This window comes from Narcine bancroftii, chromosome 5, assembly GCF_036971445.1.
Source record: "Narcine bancroftii isolate sNarBan1 chromosome 5, sNarBan1.hap1, whole genome shotgun sequence".
NCBI lineage: Eukaryota > Metazoa > Chordata > Chondrichthyes > Torpediniformes > Narcinidae > Narcine > Narcine bancroftii.
The window spans coordinates 195,564,100-195,585,550 of NC_091473.1; the positions used below are offsets into that span (position 1 = coordinate 195,564,100).

Consider the following 21,451-nt stretch of genomic DNA (forward strand, 5'->3'; position numbering starts at 1 on the left):
ACCAAACTGTAACCAACTCCCAGGGATCTGTTTCTCTATATAGAAACCCCTGGATCAGATCCTAAACTGTAACCCACTTGAGGATCTGTTATTTTGGATAAAACTGCCCAAACCCCCAGATCAGATCCCAGCCTGTCAACTACTCTTGGGGTTCTGTTGATCTATATAGAACCTCCTGAACCTCCATATCTCCTGTGATCCATTCCTACGGATTTGTTATTGTATAAATAACCCCCCGAACCCCTGGATTAGATCCCAGCCTGCAACCCACTCCTGGGAATCTGTTATTCTATATATAAACCCCCCAAACTCCTGGATCAGACCCCATTCTGTGATCCACCCCCCAGAGATCTGTCATTCTGTGTATAAATGTCTCACCACCCCTTTTGTGGCCAGTTAAACTCACACACTCAGTGTCATTGGAGTTAAAACTATATTTTATTCTTGTCCAAAAATATTATTGAGATCAATTGGGTTACAGAATATGTACAGAACTCCTGCAACCCGCCCCCACACCTTGGCTGGCCACCCGTCTACTCCCAGACTCGGTCACTCTGCACTAACCTCTCCGGGGGCTGCGTCATGAGCCATAGGGTTCCAGCTCCTCCAAGGGTAGGGTGTGGAGTTGGGGGCCAGCTGAAGGCTGGGGGGTGGAGAGAGGGAGTGGGTGTGTTCAACTCTCCCCCCGCTCCCCCAATCCTGAGCAATGGTGGTGAAACCAGACGCAAGCCCCCAGCCCCCTCCAACAGGTCCCAGAGGGAGTGGAGGAAGGAGGAAATTTGGGATGAGCAACTCCTCCTCCCCCATCTGTGTCAAGAATCATGGGGGAAATGAGGCAGGAGGGATCTCTGCACCTGGGGAGGGCGAAGCATCCCTGACCCCTAACCCCAGGGTCCAAGGGAGAGGTAGCATTCCGTGAGGGACCCACTCCCCCGTCCCACTGCGGATGAGGGAAGGGGTGAGCAGCGACCAACCAGACCCGTGGTCTGAAGGCCAATCAAGACTGTTTGTTCTGGAAGTTGAGGGGAGTGGTTATCGCTTGGGTAGGCTGGGGGTTTCTGTGGCGACAGCAGCAGGCCGCAGCTTGAGGCCCAGAGAGCGGAGCTCATCCCAGAGAGCTCCCAGCTGGGCCCGGCCTTGCCAGGCCTGGTCCGCAGCCTCCCAGCGGAGGTAGCAGCCCCGCCACAGTCGGAGTGAAGGGGCTGGGAAGGGGAGGAAAGGGAAGGGGAGGGAGGAGGAGGAGAGCGAGGGCCGGGGCACCTCCAGTCCCGGGACAGGTTCCAGCAGGTTCTCCAGTGAGCGGCTCCACTTGGCGAGTCGCTTGGACATGGAGGGAGTCCGCCAGGGAAGAGGGGCGGCGGGGACCAAGACGTCGCCCCTCGACAGCCGGTGCACGGATAGACAACGGGATGGAGGGTCCTGTAACAAAGAGGGCGATAATTACATGGAGCAAGTACCCTGGGTTAACGTACCCCCCTCTCAACCTGGGGTTACTGGGCAGTGGAGGGGAGCAGGAACCTGGCAGATTCCCCCTCTCTCTAACCCCAGGGTCACTGGGAAGCAACGGGGAGCAGGAACCTGGCTGATTTTGCCCCCCCCCCAACCCCGGGGTCTCTGGGCAGTGTCGGGGAGCAGGGACCCTCTGTCCCGTTCCTCCTTCAGTTGAACTCACCTGGGGAGTGAGGTGAGGGAGCAGTCCCCCATTGTGCTGCACCTCTGGGTGTTCCTGGGTGTACAGGACATTCCGGAACCGCTGCTGGTGTTCCGGTGAGTAGAGCAGTGACCAGTCCCAGGCAGTGGGCAGATGTTGAGCCTCACCCTCCTCGACGAAGTAGCCTCCCTTCAGCACCACTCGGCTGTCCTCGGCAATCTCCCCCTGGGGCAGGGCCCAGCCATTTGATAGCGGGGAAGTAGAGGAGAGCAGATCACCTCTCGGGGCCTGGCAGGGCAGGGAGAAAGGCAGTGCATCAGTGGGACAGGGAGCTGGCTGAGAGGAAAGGGAGATGGGGAGGGCAAAGGCGGTGAGCAGAGTGAAGGAGAAGAGTTGGGGGAGGCAGGGGAAGAGGGTGGGCCCGGGAGAGGGGGCGGGCCCAGAGATAGGGGGAGCAGAGATAGTAGGGGAGAGAGGGGGGGGAACAAGAATAAAATATAGTTTTAACTCCAATGACATTGAGTGTGTGAGTTTCTTTTCTTTGGCTTGGCTTCGCGGACGAAGATTTATGGAGGGGGTAAAAAGTCCACGTCAGCTGCAGGCTCGTTTGTGGCTGACAAGTCCAATGCGGGACAGGCAGACACGATTGCAGTGGTTGCAAGGGAAAATTGGTTGGTTGGGGTTGGGTGTTGGGTTTTTCCTCCTTTGTCTTTTGTCAGTGAGGTGGGCTCTGCGGTATTCTTCAAAGGAGGTTGCTGCCCGCCAAACTGTGAGGCGCCAAGATGCACGGTTTGAGGCGTTATCAGCCCACTGGCGGTGGTCAATGTGGCAGGCACCAAGAGATTTCTTTAGGCAGTCCTTGTACCTTTTCTTTGGTGCACCTCTGTCACGGTGGCCAGTGGAGAGCTCGCCATATAACACGATCTTGGGAAGGCGATGGTCCTCCATTCTGGAGACGTGACCCATCCAGCGCAGCTGGATCTTCAGCAGCGTGGACTCGATGCTGTCGACCTCTGCCATCTCGAGTACTTCGACGTTAGGGGTGTAAGCGCTCCAATGGATGTTGAGGATGGAGCGGAGACAACGCTGGTGGAAGCGTTCTAGGAGCCGTAGGTGGTGCCGGTAGAGGACCCATGATTCGGGGTCGAACAGGAGTGTGGGTATGACAACGGCTCTGTATACGCTTATCTTTGTGAGGTTTTTCAGTTGGTTGTTTTTCCAGACTCTTTTGTGTAGTCTTCCAAAGGCGCTGTTTGCCTTGGCGAGTCTGTTGTCTATCTTAACTGGCCACAAAAGGGGTGATGAGACATTTATACACAGAATGACAGATCTCCGGGGGGTGGGTCACAGACAGGGGTCTGATCCAGGAGTTTGGGGGGTTTATATATAGAATAACAGATCCCCGAGAGAGGGGGATGCGAGATGGGGGGACGAGGGGGGGGGGGCGAGAGAGGGGGGAGGGAGAAGGAAAGGGAGACGGGAGACTAGCTACCAGAAGCATGAGAACAGACAGACATCCCTACCTGCCGTGTTCTGACCGAGCAGAGTGTGGGTGCTGCTGTGCACTGCCAGCAGATAGACATCAGTGAACTCAAAGGAGAACGGGTAGTGGTCCAACAGCTGCCAAATACAGTCGAGGAACAACAGGAAGACCGGAGACTGGCGAAACAAAGTCATATCAGCTGTAATACCCAGGAATAAACATAACCTGCAGCTATATCTCCGCACCGCCCCATCACACACTCCTGGGGTCAGACACAGAGTAAAGTTCCCTCCACAGCATCCCATCACACATTTCCGGGGTCAGACATAGAGTGAAGCTCCCTCCGCACCGTTCCATCACACACTCCCAGGGTTGAACATAGTGAAGCTCTCTCCACACTGTCACAACATACACTCCAGGGGTCAGACACAGAATGAAGCTCCCTCCACACCATCCCATCACACACTCCCGGGGTCAAACACAGAATGAAGCTCCCTCCACACCATCCATCACACACTCCCGGGGTCAAACACAGAATGAAGCTCCCTCCACACCATCCCATCACACACTCTAGGGGGTCAGACTCAGAATGAAGCTCCCTCTGCAATGTCCCTTCACACACTCCGGGTCAGACACAGAGTGAAGCTCCCTCCACACCATCCATCACACACTCCCAGGTCAGGCACAGAGTGAAGCTCCCTCCGCACCGTCCCATCACACTCTCCCGGGGTCAGATACAGAGCGAAGCTCCTTCCACACCGTCGCACCACACACTCCTGGGGTCAGACACAGAGGTGAACCTCACTCCACATCGTCCCATCACACACTCCTGTGTCAGATACAGAGTGAAGCTCCCTCCACTCCATGCTCAGGAAACCTGCTGCCTTGCACTGGCACCTGGGCCTCACCTCATCCTTCTGGGTGTGCCGGAGGAGCTGCAGCCGGTCGGTGAAGCGGTGCCCAGCCGTCACCCACTCCTTCTGTACCAGGCTCTGGAATCCAGCGAGGGTGCGGCTCTCAGGGTCCAGGATGAGCTGGACCAGCGACGACACCAGACATGAGAGGTCCGGTCGTCCGACTCTGGGACACACACCGGGACATATTAGGGGCGTGGGGGATGAATGGGGTTGGTAGGGAGGAATGTTGGAGAGTGAGGTGGGGGATGGAGAAGTGAAGAGAGTGGGTGAGTGAGAGAGGAGGGGGGTTGGGGGAGAGGAGGGGGTTTGGGGGGAGAGGAGGGGGGTTTGGGGGGAGAGGAGGGGGGTTGGGGGAGAGGAGGGGGGTTGGGGAGGGGGGGTTGGGGGAGGGGGGTTGGGGGGGGGGTTGGGGGAGGGGGGTTGGGGGAGGGGGGTTGGGGGAGGGGGGTTGGGGGAGGGGGGTTGGGGAGGGGGGTTGGGGGAGGGGGGGTTGGGGGAGGGGGGTTGGGGGAGGGGGGTTGGGGAGGGGGGTTGGGGGAGGGGGGTTGGGGGAGGGGGGTTGGGGAGGGGTTGGGGGAGAGGAGGGGGTTGGGGGAGAGGAGGGGGGTTGGGGGAGAGGAGGGGGGTTGGGGAGAGGAGGGGGGTTGGGGGAGAGGAGGGGGGTTGGGGGAGAGGAGGGGGGTTGGGGGAGAGGAGGGGGGTTGGGGGAGAGGAGGGGGTTGGGGGAGAGGAGGGGGGGTTGGGGAGAGGAGGGGGGTTGGGGAGAGGAGGGGGGTGTTGGTGGGGGGAGAGGAGGGGTTGGGGGAGAGGAGGGGGGTTGGGGGAGAGGAGGGGGGTTGGGGGAGAGGAGGGGGTTTGGGGGGAGAGGAGGGGGGTTGGGGGAGAGGTGGGGGGTTGGGGAGAGGAGGGGAGTTGGGGGAGAGGAGGGGGGTTGGGGGAGAGGAGGGGGGTTGGGGGAGAGGAGGGGGGTTGGGGGAGAGGTGGGGGGTTGGGGAGAGGAGGGGGTTGGGGGAGAGGAGGGGGGTTGGGGGAGGGGGTTGGGGGAGAGGAGGGGGGGTTGGGGGAGAGGAGGGGGGTTGGGGGAGAGGAGGGGGGTTGGGGGAGAGAGGGGGGTTGGGGAGAGGAGGGGGGTTGGGGGAGAGGAGGGGGGTGTTGGGGGAGAGGAGGGGGGTTGGGGGAGAGGAGGGGGGTTGGGGAGAGGAGGGGGTTGGGGGAGAGGAGGGGGGTTGGGGGAGAGGAGGGGGGTTGGGGGAGAGGAGGGGGTTGGGGGAGAGGAGGGGGGTTGGGGGAGAGGAGGGGGGTTGGGAGAGGAGGGGGGTTGGGGGAGAGGAGGGGGTTGGGGGAGAGGAGGGGGGTTGGGGGAGAGGAGGGGGGTTGGGGGAGAGGAGGGGGGTTGGGGGAGAGGAGGGGGTTGGGGGAGAGGAGGGGGGTTGGGGGAGAGGAGGGGGGTTGGGGGAGAGGAGGGGGGTTGGGGGAGAGGAGGGGGGTTGGGGGAGAGGAGGGGGGTTGGGGAGAGGAGGGGGGTTGGGGAGAGGTGGGGGTTGGGGGTGAGGAGGGGGGGTTGGGGGAGAGGAGGGGGGGTTGGGGAGAGGAGGGGGGTTGGGGGAGAGGAGGGGGGTGGGGAGTGGAGGGGGGTTGGGGGGAGGAGGGGGGGTTGGGGGGGAGGAGGGGGGGTTGGGGGAGAGCAGGGGGGTTGGGGGGAGAGGAGGGGGTTGGGGAGAGGAGGGGGGAGAGGAGGGGGGTTGGGGGAGAGGAGGGGGTTGGGGGAGAGGAGGGGGGTTGGGGGAGAGGAGGTGGGTTGGGGGAGAGGAGGGGGGTTGGGGGAGAGGAGGGGGGTTGGGGGAGAGGAGGGGGGTTGGGGGAGAGGAGGGTGGTTGGGGGAGAGCAGGGGGGTTGGGGGAGAGCAGGGGGTTGGGGAGAGGAGGGGGGTTGGGGGAGGGGGGTTGGGGAGAGGAGGGGGGTTGGGGGAGGGGGGTTGGGGATGAGGATTGGGGGAAGAGGAGGGGGGTTGTGGGGAGAGGAGGGGGGTTGGGGGAGAGGAGGGGGGTTGGGGAGAGGAGGGGGGTTGGGGGGAAGGAGGGGGGTTGGGGGAGAGGAGGGGCTGGGGTTGAGGGGGGTTGGGGGAGAGGGGGGTTGGGGGTGAGAGGAGGGGGGTTGGGGTGGAGAGGAGGGGGGTTGGGTGGGGATGAGGAGATGGGCGCTGGTTGATGAGGGGAGAGGAGGGGTGTTGGGAGAGAAGGGTTGGGGGAGGGGGTGGGGGGGTTGGGGGAGAGGATGGGGGTTGGAGGGAGAGGATGGGGGTTGGGGGGAGAGGATGGGGGTTGGGGGAGAGGATGGGGGTTGAGGAGAGGATGGGGGTTGGGGGGAGAGGGGAGTTGGGGGAGAGGAGGGGAGTTGTGGGAGTCCCCCATTCCTTGATGATGACCCCTGACCAGCGACCCCCAGCGATGACCCCCTAACTGCCTGCACGACCCCTGTTCTTACAGAAACTAACCCTACCCCTGCAGGCTGACCCCCTGACCCTTGGATCAGCATCTTCAGTGACAACCCTCACCACATGACAGCAACCACCAGTGACAACCCTGACTCTGGGAAGGTGACTGTGACGACGGTTATATTATCTATAAATTTGTCTTTGAAGGAGATAGAGCAACACTTCACATATCATTTAAAATGTAAGAGCTTTGCTGAAAGGGATACAGTGAAGTACCGAGCGCCTTGTGAAGACAATAAACTCTTTGGAAGGAATTTTAAAAATCAGGTGCAAATAGCCAGTCCAGGCTCAAAGTGCTGATAAAATCTTTCAAGGATTGAGTCAGCCCTGTAAGAGTTTCTGGTTTTACAAACAGGATTCTTCTCTTCATCTCCTTTCACACTTGCCAGTGATCCCAGGAATCAAACACCAAACGGTCTTTAAAGGGGTTAGTGTGAAAGCAAAGTATCAATTGACGTCATCTCATCACGTACAATCCCCAGCATCTGCAGACCCTGGCGTTGCGACCAGGCAAGTGTGAAACGGGTAATTGGATTGTGGGATTGTGTGAGATGCAGGAAGAAAACATTAAAATGAAGGTATAAACTTTGCCGTGGGGAAGTTGCAGTGGGAGGGAGAGAGGAAATAAATAGCACCTACGGACAATTTTTGAACAGCATGGGGAAAAACTGGTAGTGCTATAGCGCACAATTCATAAAGACCATGGGGAAAAAGCAATGGCGGATCTGACTTCCATAATGCCATGCGGCAGAGAAACCCCTCTATGAATGCTCCATGTATACAGCCAGGCATAAAACCCTTTCTCTGCCACATGGCATTCTGGGAGGGCACGTCCCCCATCGCTTTTCCCCCCACATTCTTTATAAATTGTATGGGATAATGCTACCAACTTGCCATCCATTTAAAAATTGACTGCTATTACTATTTATTGCTAGCAATTTCCCACAGTCCCTGAGAAAGGTTTACAATAGGGGTTGAAGGGCTCATACTGTGCTGTACACAAAGCTTAATAATGTTATAATTAGGCATGATTAATTTTATTCAAATACAAGATCATAATACATTGATCAGGATTTAGGGCAGATCCACCATCACTTGATGTGTCATGACATCACCAGTAGAAGGTAGAATAGACCTAACCCTGGGGATGGCTCCTTGCAAGAGTGAAAGTGTTCGGTGTCCCAGTTAGGAGTGGTCAAGTGCGAAAGGCCAAACCCCCATTCCTATCCCGTGACACTGAATGGCCAATTTAGTGGGATGGGAATGTGAAAGGGGCTTTAGAAACAGAGAGACAGACAGAATTCAGTATCACAGTTCAGCATCAACAGCTGGGACTGGAACATGACAAGCTGGCAGGCTTGTTGAAAACCCCATTTTAAAGATGGGTTGAGTTCTGAGTTCAGCCTGTTCAAAATACTTCTAGTCCTTACAAGAGGAAATGGCTGGCTAAAGTGTTTCTCCTGAAATAAGGGAAACAAGAGGAATCTGTGGAAGAAGAGATTATCATTTGGAAAACCCATGATGGGGTAAGTTTCTTTGGCAAGACACTGAAGTGGCTGATCAGAAGGAATCAGCCCCATCATTGTTTTCAATGAGCAACAAATCTCTCTCTGAAACAAACGAGAACCTTCCTGAGCAGTAACCATTTACCTTTTCACTAGAGTCTGGTGAAAATTCATAAATGTTAAATTCTGTTTGGCTGATACCGGTGAACAGGGAAAAGTGAGAAGTGCGATTGGACGTGCATCAAAGAACTTTCCTGAACATATACACACATTACATACACCTGCACTTAGAATTAGAGGGGGGGTTAAGTTAGGTTAATAGCAATAAGTTAAAAGTTTGATTCCGTTTTTATGTTTAAAGATAATTAAAAGCGACTTTTGTTTAAGTAACCATACGTCTCGAGGAATTTCTATTGCTGCTGGATTTGGTGTCTTTTGGTCTCATAACATGACCCCCAGCGATGACTCCTCATCCCAAGATGGTGATCCCCAGCAACGACCCCTCTCCCCAGGACAGCGACCCCCAGCAATGACCCTTCACTCCAGGATGGAGACTCCAGCAATGATCCCTGACCCAGGGATTGCGATCCCCAGTGATGCCCAATGACACTGAGACAACCCCCCCACCCCAGTGATGACTCATGAACCACAGATGGAAAACCCCAGAAATGACTCCTCATCCTGAGATTGAGACCCCAGCAATGACCTCTGACCTTGCGAAAGTGACCTTTGGCATTGACCTCTCACCTTGCAGGGTAACTGTGAGCCTCTGGTTTGATAACAGAGCTGAGACCTGCGTAGCCTTCCTCAGGCAGAGTCTGGAGGCAGAGAAAGGATCAGAAAGAGACATCTCCCCACCCAGTGTCAGCGCAAACCCCACTCTAAAAGTATAAACCCCAGGGTGCCCCACACCCGCAATTCCTGCTCCAGGGAATCCCACCCACCTATAGGACCCCACCCTTGGGACACCTACCCACCCCTGGGGACCCACAAGCTCAACACCCCTCCACCCGAGAACCAAAGACCATGGGATCCCCCAGCACCCAGGTGAATGGGCAAGACCCACCTGACGTACTCCAGCCAGTGAGTGGCCTCCAGCAACGAGAACCACTTCTCCTCCCCATCCTTTGTGGTAGGGGCCAGCTCTGTAGAGCACAAGGCAACCAGTCATGGGGGTGGCGGAGGTAGAGGGGGAGGGGGAGAGGCAGGGAGCAGGGGGGGGAGCAAGGAGGAAGGAGAGGGAGCAAGGAGGGGCAGCAGGAGGGGGAGAGAGGGGAGAACAAGGCGGGAGCAAGCGGTGAATGGCAAGGGATAGAGCGAGGGGGAGGTTGGAAGGGGGAAGGGAAAGGGGGAAATGGGAATGGGAGGGGGAAGGGGGAAATGGGAAGGGGAAGGGGAGAAAGAAAAGGGTGGAAAAAGAAAGAGGGGGGGAAAAGAGGGTAGTGGAGAATAAACTCACCAGGGGTGCACAGGGACCGAAGGCGGCTGTAGGCTTGGTGGATGTCGGCCGGAGTGGGGAGATCCTCGGACAAGTCCACCACGACCAGATGGCTATGAGCTCCAGACAACAATTCCTCCAGCTTACTGACGGCAGAGGACAGGCAGCAGTGAGAGACCAAGAGATAACACGGGAACAAGCGGTGATGGGACGGTGTAGAGGAAGCTTCACTCTTTGTCTGACCCCGGGAGTGTGTGATGGGACGGAGGGGAGGGAACTTCACTCTGTGTCTGACCCCGGGAGTGTGTGATGGGACAGTGAAGAGGGACCTTCACTCTGTGTCTGACCCCAGGAGTGTGTGATGGGACAGAGCAGAAGGAGCTTCACTCTGTCTGCCCTGGGAGTGTTTGATGGGACGGTGTGCAGGGAACCTCACTCTGTGTCTGACACCAGGAGTGTGTGATGGGACAGTGTGGAGGGAGCTTCACTCTGTGTCTGACCCGGGGAGTGTGTGATGGGACGGTGTGGAGGGAGCTTCACTCTGTGTCTGACCCCGGGATTGTGTGATGTGACGGTGTGGAGGGAGCTTCTCTCTGTGTCTGACACCAGGAGTGTGTTATGGGACGGTGTGGAGGGTGCTTCACTCTGTGACTGACCCCGGGAGTGTGTGATGGGACAGTGTGGATGGAGCTTCACTCTGTGTCTGTTCCCGGGAGTGTGTGATGGGACGGTGTGGAGGGAGCCTCACTCTGTGTGTGACACCGGGAGTCTGTGATGGGACGGTGCGGAGGGAGCTTCACTCTGTGACTGAACCCGGGAGTGTATGATGGGAGAGTGCAGAGGGAGCTTCACTCTGTGACTGACCCCAGGAGTGTGTGATGGGACAGTGCTGGAGGGAGCTTCATTCTGTGTCTGACCCCGGGAGTGTGTGATGGGATGATGTGGAGGGAGCTTCACTCAGTGTCTGACCCCGGGAATGTGTGATGGGACTGTGCAGAGGATGCTTCACTCTGTGTCTGACACCGGTAGTGTGTGATGGGACGGTGTGGAGGAAGCTTCACTCTGTGTCTGAGCCCGGGTGTGTGTGATGGGACGGTGTGCAGGGAGCTTCACTCTGTCCTTGCCTGGATGTATGTGATGGGACGGTGTGGAGGGAGCTTCACTCTGTGTCTGACCCCAGGAGTGTGTGATGGGACAGTGCGGAGGGAGCTTCATTCTGTGTCTGACCACGGGAGTGTGTGATGGGAGAGTGTGGAGGGAGCCTCACTCTGTGTCTGACCCCGGGAGTGTGTGATGGGATGGTGTGCAGGTAGCTTCACTCTATCTTAGCGTGGGTGTGTGTGATGGGACGGTGTGGAGGGAGCTTCACTCTGTGTCTGACACCTGGAGTGCGTGATGAAACTGTGCAGAGGGAGCTTCACTCTGTGTCTGACACCGGGAGAGTGTGATGGGATGGTGTGGAGAAAGCTTCAATCTGTGTCTTAGCCCGCGAGTGTGTGATGGGACGGTGCGGAGGGAGCTTCATTCTGTGACTGATCCCGGGAGTGTATGATGGGAGAGTGCGGAGGGAGCTTCACTCTGTGACTGACTCCGGGAGAGTGTGATGGGACAATGCAGGAGGAAGCTTCATTCTGTGTCTGACCCCGGGAGTGTGTGATGGGACTGTGCAGAGGATGCTTCACTCTGTGTCTGACACCAGTAGTGTGTGATGGGACGGTGTGCAGGGAGCTTCACTCTGTCCTTCCCTGGATGTGTGTGATGGGACGGTGTGGAGGGAGCTTGACTCTGTGTCTGACCACGGGAATGTGTGATGGGACTGTGCAGAGGATGCTTCACTCTGTGTCTGACACCGGTAGTGTGTGATGGGATGGTGTGGAGGAAGCTTCACTCTGTGTCTGAGCCCGGGTGTGTGTGATGGGACAGTGTGCAGGGAGCTTCACTCTGTCCTTGCCTGGATGTATGTGATGGGACGGTGTGGAGGGAGCTTCACTCTGTGTCTGACCCCAGGAGTGTGTGATGGGACAGTGCGGAGGGAGCTTCATTCTGTGTCTGACCACGGGAGTGTGTGATGGGACGGTATGGAGGAAGCTTCACTCTGTGTCTGAGCCCGGGTGTGTGTGATGGGACGGTGTGCAGGGAGCTTCACTCTGTCCTTGCCTGGATGTATGTGATGGGACGGTGTGGAGGGAGCTTCTTTCTGTGTCTGACACCTGGAGTGCGTGATGAAACTGTGCAGAGGGAGCTTCACTCTGTGTCTGACACCGGGAGAGTGTGATGGGATTGTGTGGAGAAAGCTTCACTCTGTGTCTTAGCCCGCGAGTGTGTGACGGGACGTTGCGGAAGGAGCTTCATTCTGTGTCTGACTCCGGGAGTGTGTGATGGGACGGTGTCGCGGGACCCTCACTCTGTGTCTGACCCCGGGAATACGTGATGGGACGATGTGGAGGGAGCTTCATCTGTGACTGACCCCGGGAGTGTGCGATGGGATGGTTTGCAGGGCGCTTCACTCTATCTTACCCTGGGTGTGCGTGATGGGACGGTGTGGATGGAGCTTCACTCTGTGTCTGACCTCGGGAGTGTGTGATGTGACGATGTGGAGGGAGCTTCTCTCTTGTCTGACCCCGGGTGTGTGTGCAGGGACGGTGTGGACGGAGCGTCACTCTGTGTCTGACACCGGGAGTGTGTATTGGGACGGTGTGGAGGGAGCTTCACTCTGTGGCTGACCCCGGGAGTGTGTGATGGGATGGTGTGGAGGGAGCCTCACTCTGTGTCTGACCCCGGGAGTGCGTGATGGTATGGTGTGGAGGGAGCTTAACTCTGTGTCTGACCCCGGGAGCGTGTGATGGGATGGTGCGGAGGGAGTGTCACTCTTTGTCTGACCCCAGGAGTGTGTGATGGGTCGGTGCGCAGGGAGCCTCACTCTGTGTCTGAGCCTGCGAGTGTTCGTTAGCTCGGTGTGGTGGGAGCTTCACTCTGTCTGATGCTGGGAGTTTGTGATTGGGCGGTGTGGAGAGAGCTTCACTCTGTGATTGACCCCGGGAGTGTGTGATGGGATGGTGTGGAGGGAGCCTCACTCTGTGTATGACACCGGGAGTGTGCGATGGGATAGTGCAGAGGGAGCATCACTTTGTATCTGACCCTAGGAGTGTGTGACAAGACGGTGCGGAGGGGGCCTTACTCTGTGTCTGACCCCGGGAGTGTGTGATGGGTCATGTGGAGGGAGCCTCACTCTGTGTCTGACCCTGCGATTGTGCGTTATGTCGGTGCGGAGGGAGCTTCTCTCTGTGTCTGACCTCGGCAGTGTGTGATGGCAAGGTGCGGAGGGAGCCTCACTCTGTGTCTGACACCGGGAGTGTGTAATGGGACGTGTGGAGGGAGCTTCACTCTGCGTCTGACCCCGGGAGAGTATGACAGGACATCGCAGAGGGAGCTTCACTTTGTGTCTGACCCTGGGAGTGTGTGACAATACGGTGCGGAGGGAGCCTCACTCTCTGTCTGAACCCTGGAGTGTATGATGGAACTGTGCGGAGGGAGCCTCACTCTGTGTCTGACCCTGCTATTGTGCGTTATGTCGGCGCTGAGGGAGCTTCACTCTGTGTCTGACCCCGGGAATGTGTGGTGGGACGTTGTGGAGGGAGCTTCACTCTGTGTCTGACCTCGGCAGTGTGTGATGGCAAGGTGCGGAGGGAGCCTCACTCTGTGTCTGACACCGGGAGTGTGTAATGGGACGTGTGGAGGGAGCTTCACTCTGCGTCTGACCCCGGGAGTGTATGACAGGAGATCGCAGAGGGAGCTTCACTTTGTGTCTGACCCTGGGAGTGTGTGACAATACGGTGCGGAGGGAGCCTCACTCTCTGGAGTGTGTGATGGGACGGTGCGGAGGGAGCCTCACTCTGTGTCTGACCTCGGGTGTGTGTGATGGGACGGTGTGGAGGGAGCTTCACTCTGTGTCTGAACCCAGGAGTGTGTAATGGGACGTGTGGAGGGAGCTTCACTCTGCGTCTGACCCCGGGAGAGTATGACAGGACATCGCAGAGGGAGCTTCACTTTGTGTCTGACCCTGGGAGTGTGTGACAATACGGTGCGGAGGGAGCCTCACTCTCTGTCTGAACCCTGGAGTGTATGATGGAACTGTGCGGAGGGAGCCTCACTCTGTGTCTGACCCTGCTATTGTGCGTTATGTCGGCGCTGAGGGAGCTTCACTCTGTGTCTGACCCCGGGAATGTGTGGTGGGACGTTGTGGAGGGAGCTTCACTCTGTGTCTGACCTCGGCAGTGTGTGATGGCAAGGTGCGGAGGGAGCCTCACTCTGTGTCTGACACCGGGAGTGTGTAATGGGACGTGTGGAGGGAGCTTCACTCTGCGTCTGACCCCGGGAGTGTATGACAGGAGATCGCAGAGGGAGCTTCACTTTGTGTCTGACCCTGGGAGTGTGTGACAATACGGTGCGGAGGGAGCCTCACTCTCTGGAGTGTGTGATGGGACGGTGCGGAGGGAGCCTCACTCTGTGTCTGACCTCGGGTGTGTGTGATGGGACGGTGTGGAGGGAGCTTCACTCTGTGTCTGAACCCAGGAGTGTGTGATGGGACGGTGTGGAGGGAGTCTCACTCTGTGTCTGTCAACGGGAGTGTGTGACGGGACGGTGTGGAGGGAGCCTCACTCTGTGTCTGACCCCAGGAGTGTGTGATGGGACAGTGCGGAGGCAGCTTCATTCTGTGTCTGACACCGGGAGTGTTTGATCGGACGGTGTGGAGGTAGCCTCACTCTGTGTCTGACCCCAGGAGTGTGTGATAGGTCAGTGCGGAGGGAGCTTCATTCTGTGTCTGACCCCGGGAGTGCGTGATGGGATGGTGTGGAGGGAGCTTCATCTGTGACTGACCCCAGGAGTGTGTGATGGGATGGTGTGCAGGGAGCTTCACTCTATCTTACCCTGGGTGTGCGTGATGGGACGTTGTGGAGGGAGCTTCACTCTGTGTCTGATCCCGGGAGTGTGTGATGAAACTGAGCAGAGAGACCTTCACTCTGTGTCTGACACCGGGAGAGTGGGATAGGATGGTGTGGAGAGAGCTTCACCCTGTGTCTTAACCCGCGAGTGTGTGATGGGACGGTGTGAAGGGAGCCTCACTCTGTGTCTGACACCGGGAGTGTGTGACAGGACATCGCAGAGGGAGCTTCACTTTGTGTCTGACCCTGGGATTGTGTGATGGAACGGTGTAGCGGGAGCTTCATAGTCTTACGCTGCGTGTGTATGATGGGATGGTGTGGAGGGAGCTTCACTCTGTGTCTGACCCTGGGCTTGTGTGTAATCGGACGGTATGGAGGGAGCCTCACTCTGTGTCTGAACCCAGGAGTGTGTGATGGGGTGGTGTGGAGGGAGCTTCACTCTGTGTCTGAGCCCGGGAGTGTGTGATGGGACAGTGTGCAGGGAGCTTCACTCTGTCTTACCCTGGGTGTGTGTGATGTGACAGTGTGGAGTGAGCTTCATTCTGTGTCTGACCCCGGGAGTGTGTGATGGAACTGTGCAAAGGGAGCTTCACCCTGTGTGTGACACAGGGAGTGTGTGATGGGATGGTGTGGAGGAAGCTTCACTCTGTGTCTGACGCCGGAAGTGTGTGATGTGACGGTTTGGAAGGAGCTTCACCCTGTGTGTGACACAGGGAGTGTGTGATGGGATGGTGTGGAGGAAGCTTCACTCTGTGTCTGACGCCGGAAGTGTGTGATGTGACGGTTTGGAAGGAGCTCCACTCTGTGTCTGACCCCGGGAGTGTGTGATGGGTCAGTCCGGAGGGAGCTTCACTCTGTGTCTGACACCGGGAGTGTGTGATGGGACAGTGTGGAGGGAGCTTCACTCTGTGTCTGACCCCCTGAGTGTGTGATGGGACAGTGTGGAGGGAGCTTCACTCTGTGTCTGACCCCCGGAGTGTGTGATGGGACGGTGTGGAGGGAGCTTCACTCTGTGTCTGACCCCGGGAGTGTGTGATGGGACTGTGTGGTGGGAGCTTCACTCTGTGTCTGACCCTGGGAGTTTGTGAAGGGACGGTGCAGAGGGAGCTTCACTCTGTGTCTGACATCGGGTGTGTGTGATGGGTCGGTCCGGAGGGAGCTTCACTCTGTGACTGACCCCCGGAGTGTGTGATGGGACGGTGTGGAGGGAGCTTCACTCTGTGTCTGACCCCGGGAGTGTGTGATGGGACTGTGTGGTGGGAGCTTCACTCTGTGTCTGACCCTGGGAGTTTGTGAAGGGACGGTGCAGAGGGAGCTTCACTCTGTGTCTGACATCGGGAGTGTGTGATGGGTCGGTCCGGAGGGAGTTTCACTCTGTGTCTGACACCGGGAGCGTGTGATGGGTCGGTTCGGAGGGAGCTTCACTTTGTGCCTGACCGCAGGAGTGTTTGATGGGACGTTGCGTGGGGAGTCCTCACTCTGTGTTTGACCCCGGGAGTGTGTGAAGGGACAGTGCGGAGGGAGCTTCACTCTGTGTCTGACCCTGGGTGTGTGTGATGAGCTACCAACACCTTCTCTTTTACCCGAGTCCATCCCTGTGAGTTATACTGGTGCTCTGGAAGGTTCCCATCCTCAGCAGGTTGCTTCCAGCATGGTGCCAGTGCCAGCGCTGTGGAGAGGAGAGAGCATGGGTTACACAGGGTGCAACCAGGACTCTCAGTCATCCCTCCAACCCAGTACTTACTGGGAACCGGCCCCCCGTGAAGAGGGTAGACAGGTTCTTGATGTCCAGGTCGAGAATCTTCTGCGGGACAACCAGGAATTTGGAGAGACTGTGGGGGAAAAGGAGCAAACATCAGCCTGTGGTTCAGATAGGTACCCATTTACCACTGTATAACACTGGGGTACAATTCTGGTGGGGACGGGTCTGTCACTGTGTAACACTGGGGTACAGTACTGTTGGGGACGGGTCTGTCACTGTGTAATAATGGGGTACAGTAGTGGTGGGGATGGATCTGTCACTGTATAACACTGGGTTCAGTCCTGGTGGGAACAGGTCTGTTACTTGGAGTACAGAACTGGTGGGGATGGTGATGATAACTTTTCAGGGCCGGAACTGCTCCCATACCTGGCCGACACTTCAAAGCGCTCATTGACCACGCTGACCCTCCAGCGCCGGGCACCGGTCCTGCTTATTTCCCTCTCCCAGTCCACGTGGGTCTCAAACATTCGGGTTTGGGCCAAATCGCGGTCATGTTCCACGTCTCTGGGACTGGGGGCTGGTGAGAGACAGACATGGAATAACACACTGCAGCCACACCAGAAATACCTCCCCCTCTCCCCAGACATCTTTATACTCACCCGAATTCTCCATACTCACCCGAATTCTCCAGTGCCTCTGCAAAGTCAAACACGAAGAGTTTCTGCGGGGAATCCGGCCTACAGCTCTGGGCAATGAGCGCTGTGAACTGTGGGAAGGAAAACAAGAAGCAATCTTCGTGTGACTGAGGTGGGAGTCACACTGGGTTGTGGAACAGAGGAGGGCAGAGGGGGATGGGGGGGGAAGGGGGGGAGGTGGGGGAAGGTGGGGAGGTGGGGGGAGAGGGAGGATGGGGGGAGAGGGAGGATGGGGGGAGAGGGAGGATGGGGGGAGAGGGAGGATGGGGGGAGAGGGAGGATGGGGGGAGAGGGAGGATGGGGGGAGAGGGAGGATGGGGGAGAGGGAGGATGGGGGGAGAGGGAGGATGGGGGGAGAGGGAGGATGGGGGAGAGGGAGGATGGGGGGAGAGGGAGGATGGGGGGAGAGGGAGGATGGGGGGAGAGGGAGGATGGGGGAGAGGGAGGATGGGGGAGAGGATGGGGGAGAGGGAGGATGGGGGAGAGGGAGGATGGGGGAGAGGGAGGATGGGGGAGAGGGAGGATGGGGAGAGGGAGGATGGGGAGAGGGAGGATGGGGAGAGGGAGGATGGGGAGAGGGAGGATGGGGAGAGGGAGGATGGGGAGAGGGAGGATGGGGAGAGGGAGGATGGGGAGAGGGAGGATGGGGAGAGGGAGGATGGGGAGAGGATGGAGAGAGGGAGGATGGGGGAGAGGGAGGATGGGGGAGAGGGAGGATGGGGGAGAGGGAGGATGGGGGAGAGGGAGGATGGGGGAGAGGGAGGATGGGGGAGAGGGAGGATGGGGGAGAGGGAGGATGGGGGAGAGGGAGGATGGGGAGAGGGAGGATGGGGGAGAGGGAGGATGGGGGAGAGGGAGGATGGGGAGAGGGAGGATGGGGAGAGGGAGGATGGGGGAGAGGGAGGATGGGGGAGAGGGAGGATGGGGGAGAGGGAGGATGGGGGAGAGGGAGGATGGGGGAGAGGGAGGATGGGGGAGAGGGAGGATGGGGGAGAGGGAGGATGGGGGAGAGGGAGGATGGGGAGAGGGAGGATGGGGGAGAGGGAGGATGGGGGAGAGGGAGGATGGGGGAGAGGGAGGATGGGGGAGAGGGAGGATGGGGAGAGGGAGGATGGGGGAGAGGGAGGATGGGGGAGAGGGAGGATGGGGGAGAGGGAAGATGGGGGGAGGGAGGATGGGGGAGGGAGGATGGGGGAGGGAGGATGGGGGAGGGAGGATGGGGGGAGGGAGGATGGGAGGGGGAAGGGAAGTGTCTGTTACCTTTTGGGAGTGGGGGAGGGGGTCCAGCTGGAAATAGAGGGTGCGGAAGTCACGGCAATGCAGGATGATTTCTTGGGGCCGGGAGTGGGGGCTGGGGGTGTCCGTCAGCCCTGACCGCCGGGCGCTGCTGCCTGCAGGGATAGGACCGGCACATCAGCCCCCACCCATCCCAACCCCCCCACTCAGCCCATCTCCCCACCCCCTCTCCCACCCAGCCCATCTCCCTATCCCACCCATCCAGACCACTCCCCACCCCCTCTCCCACCCAGCCCATCCCCCTACCACCCATCAATCCTGACCCCCTCTCTCCCATCCAGTCTACCCCCACACCCCTCCTTTCCTCACCCATCCCTACACACTCCTCATATCCAGCCCATCCCCCTCCACCCTTGCCGACCCCCCCCACCCCCCCACAACTCACCCGACACCAACCGCTCAATGCAGGTCAAGGCCACGTGATCCTCCCCCAATGGTCCAGCCCTGGGGTCCGGCTCCTGTTTTTTTTGGGGGGGGGGTGGGAGTGGAGAGTGAAAGGTTTTTATTTCCACAATGAGTGTCCAAATGCAGAACCTCCTCCCCTTCCCAGGGACAGAAGGCACAGACAGTAATGTGCTGTGCCTTAAACAGCATTCAGCCCAAAATGAACAGTCAATGGGCTGGCACAGATTCAACATGCTGAAGGGCCAGGAATACGACTGGACCCTGGATTCCCCTGCCTGGTCCCTGTCTGACCATGCTCTGGAAATGTCCCACCCATCAGAGTTCCTGGACACAGCATAAAGGGGGTGGCCTGGCCAGGCTGGCGTGGGGGCAGCCCGGCCGGCATAGTGGTGAGAGTGACGCTGTTACAGCGAGCAATCGGGACCAAGGTTCGAATCCTGTGCCGTCTGTAAAAAGCTTGTGCCTTCTCTCCATGTCTATGTGGGTTTTCCCTGGGGGCTCCGGTTTCCTCCCACCGTTCACAATATACCAGGGGTTGTAGGTTAATTGGGTGGCATGGGCTTGTTGGCAAAGGGCCTATTACCCTGCTGTATGTCTACATTTAAAAACTTCACAGCCCAGAAGCGGTAACATTTGTGACAACGCTTCCCCACACAAGAACAGAAACTCCCCCTCAAACATAATTCAGGGAACAGAATCTCCCAGCGCCTCGCACATAACATAGACATTGACACCAAGTCCTGTCCTTCCTTCGAAGGGCACTTGGCAACTGATGGAATCTCAATTGATTTGGGGCAACACACAAATGTTCTGGAGAAACTCAGCATATCTCCCAGCGTCTACAGGAAGCTAAGGATGGACTGGCTTTGGAGGCGGTGCAGAGGAGGTTCACCAGGTTGATTCCAGAGGTGAGGAGGGATTGAGTCGTCTGGGATCGCACTCGCTGGAATTTAGAATGAGGGGATCTGATAGAAACATATCAAATTATGAAAGGCATAGATGAGATAGAGGCAGGTAAGTTGTTCCCATTGGTGGGGGAATCCAGATCGAGGGGACATAGCCTCAAGATCCAGGGGAGTAGATTTAGGGTGGAGATGAGGAAGAACAGCTTTTCCCAGAGGGGGGTGAATCTGTGGAATTCACTGCCCATTGGAGCACTGGAGGTGACCTCAGTAAATATATTTAAGACAAGGTTGGGTAGATTTTTACACAGTAGGGGAATTAAAGGATATGGAGATGAGCTCAGCATCAGATCAATGTGATCATATTGAATGGCAGAGCAAGCACGATGGGCTGAATGGCCAACTCCTGCTCCTATTTCTGATGTTCAAAGGGATATAACCAATTTACTTTTCCCCAAAATAAACTTCATTCACAATGAATTATCGTTGTTTGAAGAGGGTGCGCAAAATCATCGAGAGCCCCTTCCACCCTGCACACAGCTGCTCCTGTCAGGGAAGAGATACAGGGCCAGTACCACCAGGCTGGGGAACATCTTCTTCCCACGGGCAGTGAGAACATTGAACGACCAAAGGAACTGCTCACACTTACCCTCTGAGACTCTCCCATGTACAAAGCAATATTTACTTTTTGTATAAATGAAATACTTGTCCTGCATATGTATTGTTTGTCAGTACGTGTTATGTCTGGTTGTGTTGTTTGCATGTTTTGCACCGAGAACCGGAGAACGCTGCATCGTCGAGTTGTACTTGTACAATCAGAGGATAATAAACCTGTCGCGAAATTAATTACGAAAAGGAAAACCATTCAAGGTCCTTTCACGTCCTTACTTTTGTGTCCATCAGAAGAGAAAACCAGATGTGTACTATCTCGTGATCATGGGGGGAGCAGAGGTGGAGAGGGTGAGCAAATTTAAGTTAACATAGAACACTACAGCCCAGTACAGGCCCTTTGGCCCTCGATGTTGTGCCAACCTATATATACCTGCAATAACATACTAGACCCTCCCTACCCCATAGCCCTCTATTTTTCTTCCATCCATGTGCCTGAGTCTCTTAAATGCCCCTAATGTTCCAGCCTCCACCACCACCCTTGACAATGTACTCCAGGCCCCCACAACTCTCTGTGTCAAAACTTAACCCTGACATCTCCCTTAAGTGTCCCTCCCTTCACTTTGTACATGTATCCTCTGATGTTTGCAGATTCTGCCCTGGGAAACAGGCACTGCCCATCCACCCTGTCTAAGCTTCTCATAATCTTGTAGACCTCTATCAAGTTTCCTCTCATCCTTCTACACACCAAAGAGAAAAGTCCCAGCTCTGCCTCATCGGACATTTTCCAATTCAGGCAACATCCTGGTAAATTTCCTCTGCTCCCTCTCCACAGCTTCCACATCCTTCCTGTAATGAGGTGACCAGAACTGAACCCAATACTCGAAATGTGGTCTCACCAGAGATATGTAGAGTTGCAACATGACCTCTCCTGAACTCAATCCCCAAATTAATGAAGCTCAACATCCCATCGGCCTTCTTAATTATCCTATCAACCTGTGCGGTGACCTTGAGGGATGTATGGATTTGGACCCCAAGGTCCCTCTGTTCATCCACACTGTTAAGTAACCGACCATTAACCCTGTCCTCAGCCTTCTGGTTTGTCCTAACATTTATCCAGACTGAAGTCCATCTGCCCCTTTTCCACCCAACTCTGCATCCTGTCCATATCCTCTTGTATCCTTTGACAACCTTCAGCTCCATCCACAACTCTTCCAACCTTCAGGTCAACAACAAAGTTTCTGACCCCTCCTTCTGCCTCTTCATCCAGGTCATATAAAAATTACAAAGAGCTGGGGTCCCAGAACAGATCCTTGAAGCCCCTTCACTAGTCACTGACCTCCTGGCAGAATACTTTCCTTCTACTATTACTTTCTTTCTATCTGCAAGCCAATTTTTTAAATCACACGAC

General features: G+C 56.9%; 1 protein-coding gene across 1 annotated transcript in view; it reads right to left on the minus strand.

Moving 5' to 3' along the window:
• Positions 1 to 419: 419 nt before the first annotated feature.
• Positions 420 to 21,451, minus strand: part of mtmr11 (myotubularin related protein 11) — a 36,879-nt gene continuing 15,847 nt past the window's right edge. Inside the window, 16 exon segments of the mRNA XM_069940592.1 lie at positions 420 to 1,419; positions 1,673 to 1,939; positions 3,175 to 3,189; positions 3,191 to 3,310; positions 4,043 to 4,203; positions 4,206 to 4,214; positions 8,798 to 8,868; positions 9,117 to 9,195; positions 9,510 to 9,634; positions 16,015 to 16,100; positions 16,176 to 16,263; positions 16,560 to 16,710; positions 16,812 to 16,899; positions 18,089 to 18,219; positions 18,510 to 18,568; positions 19,961 to 19,977. Of these exon segments, the coding sequence (XP_069796693.1) occupies positions 1,033 to 1,419; positions 1,673 to 1,939; positions 3,175 to 3,189; positions 3,191 to 3,310; positions 4,043 to 4,203; positions 4,206 to 4,214; positions 8,798 to 8,868; positions 9,117 to 9,195; positions 9,510 to 9,634; positions 16,015 to 16,100; positions 16,176 to 16,263; positions 16,560 to 16,710; positions 16,812 to 16,899; positions 18,089 to 18,219; positions 18,510 to 18,568; positions 19,961 to 19,977 (1,854 nt within the window). The 3' untranslated portion in view covers positions 420 to 1,032.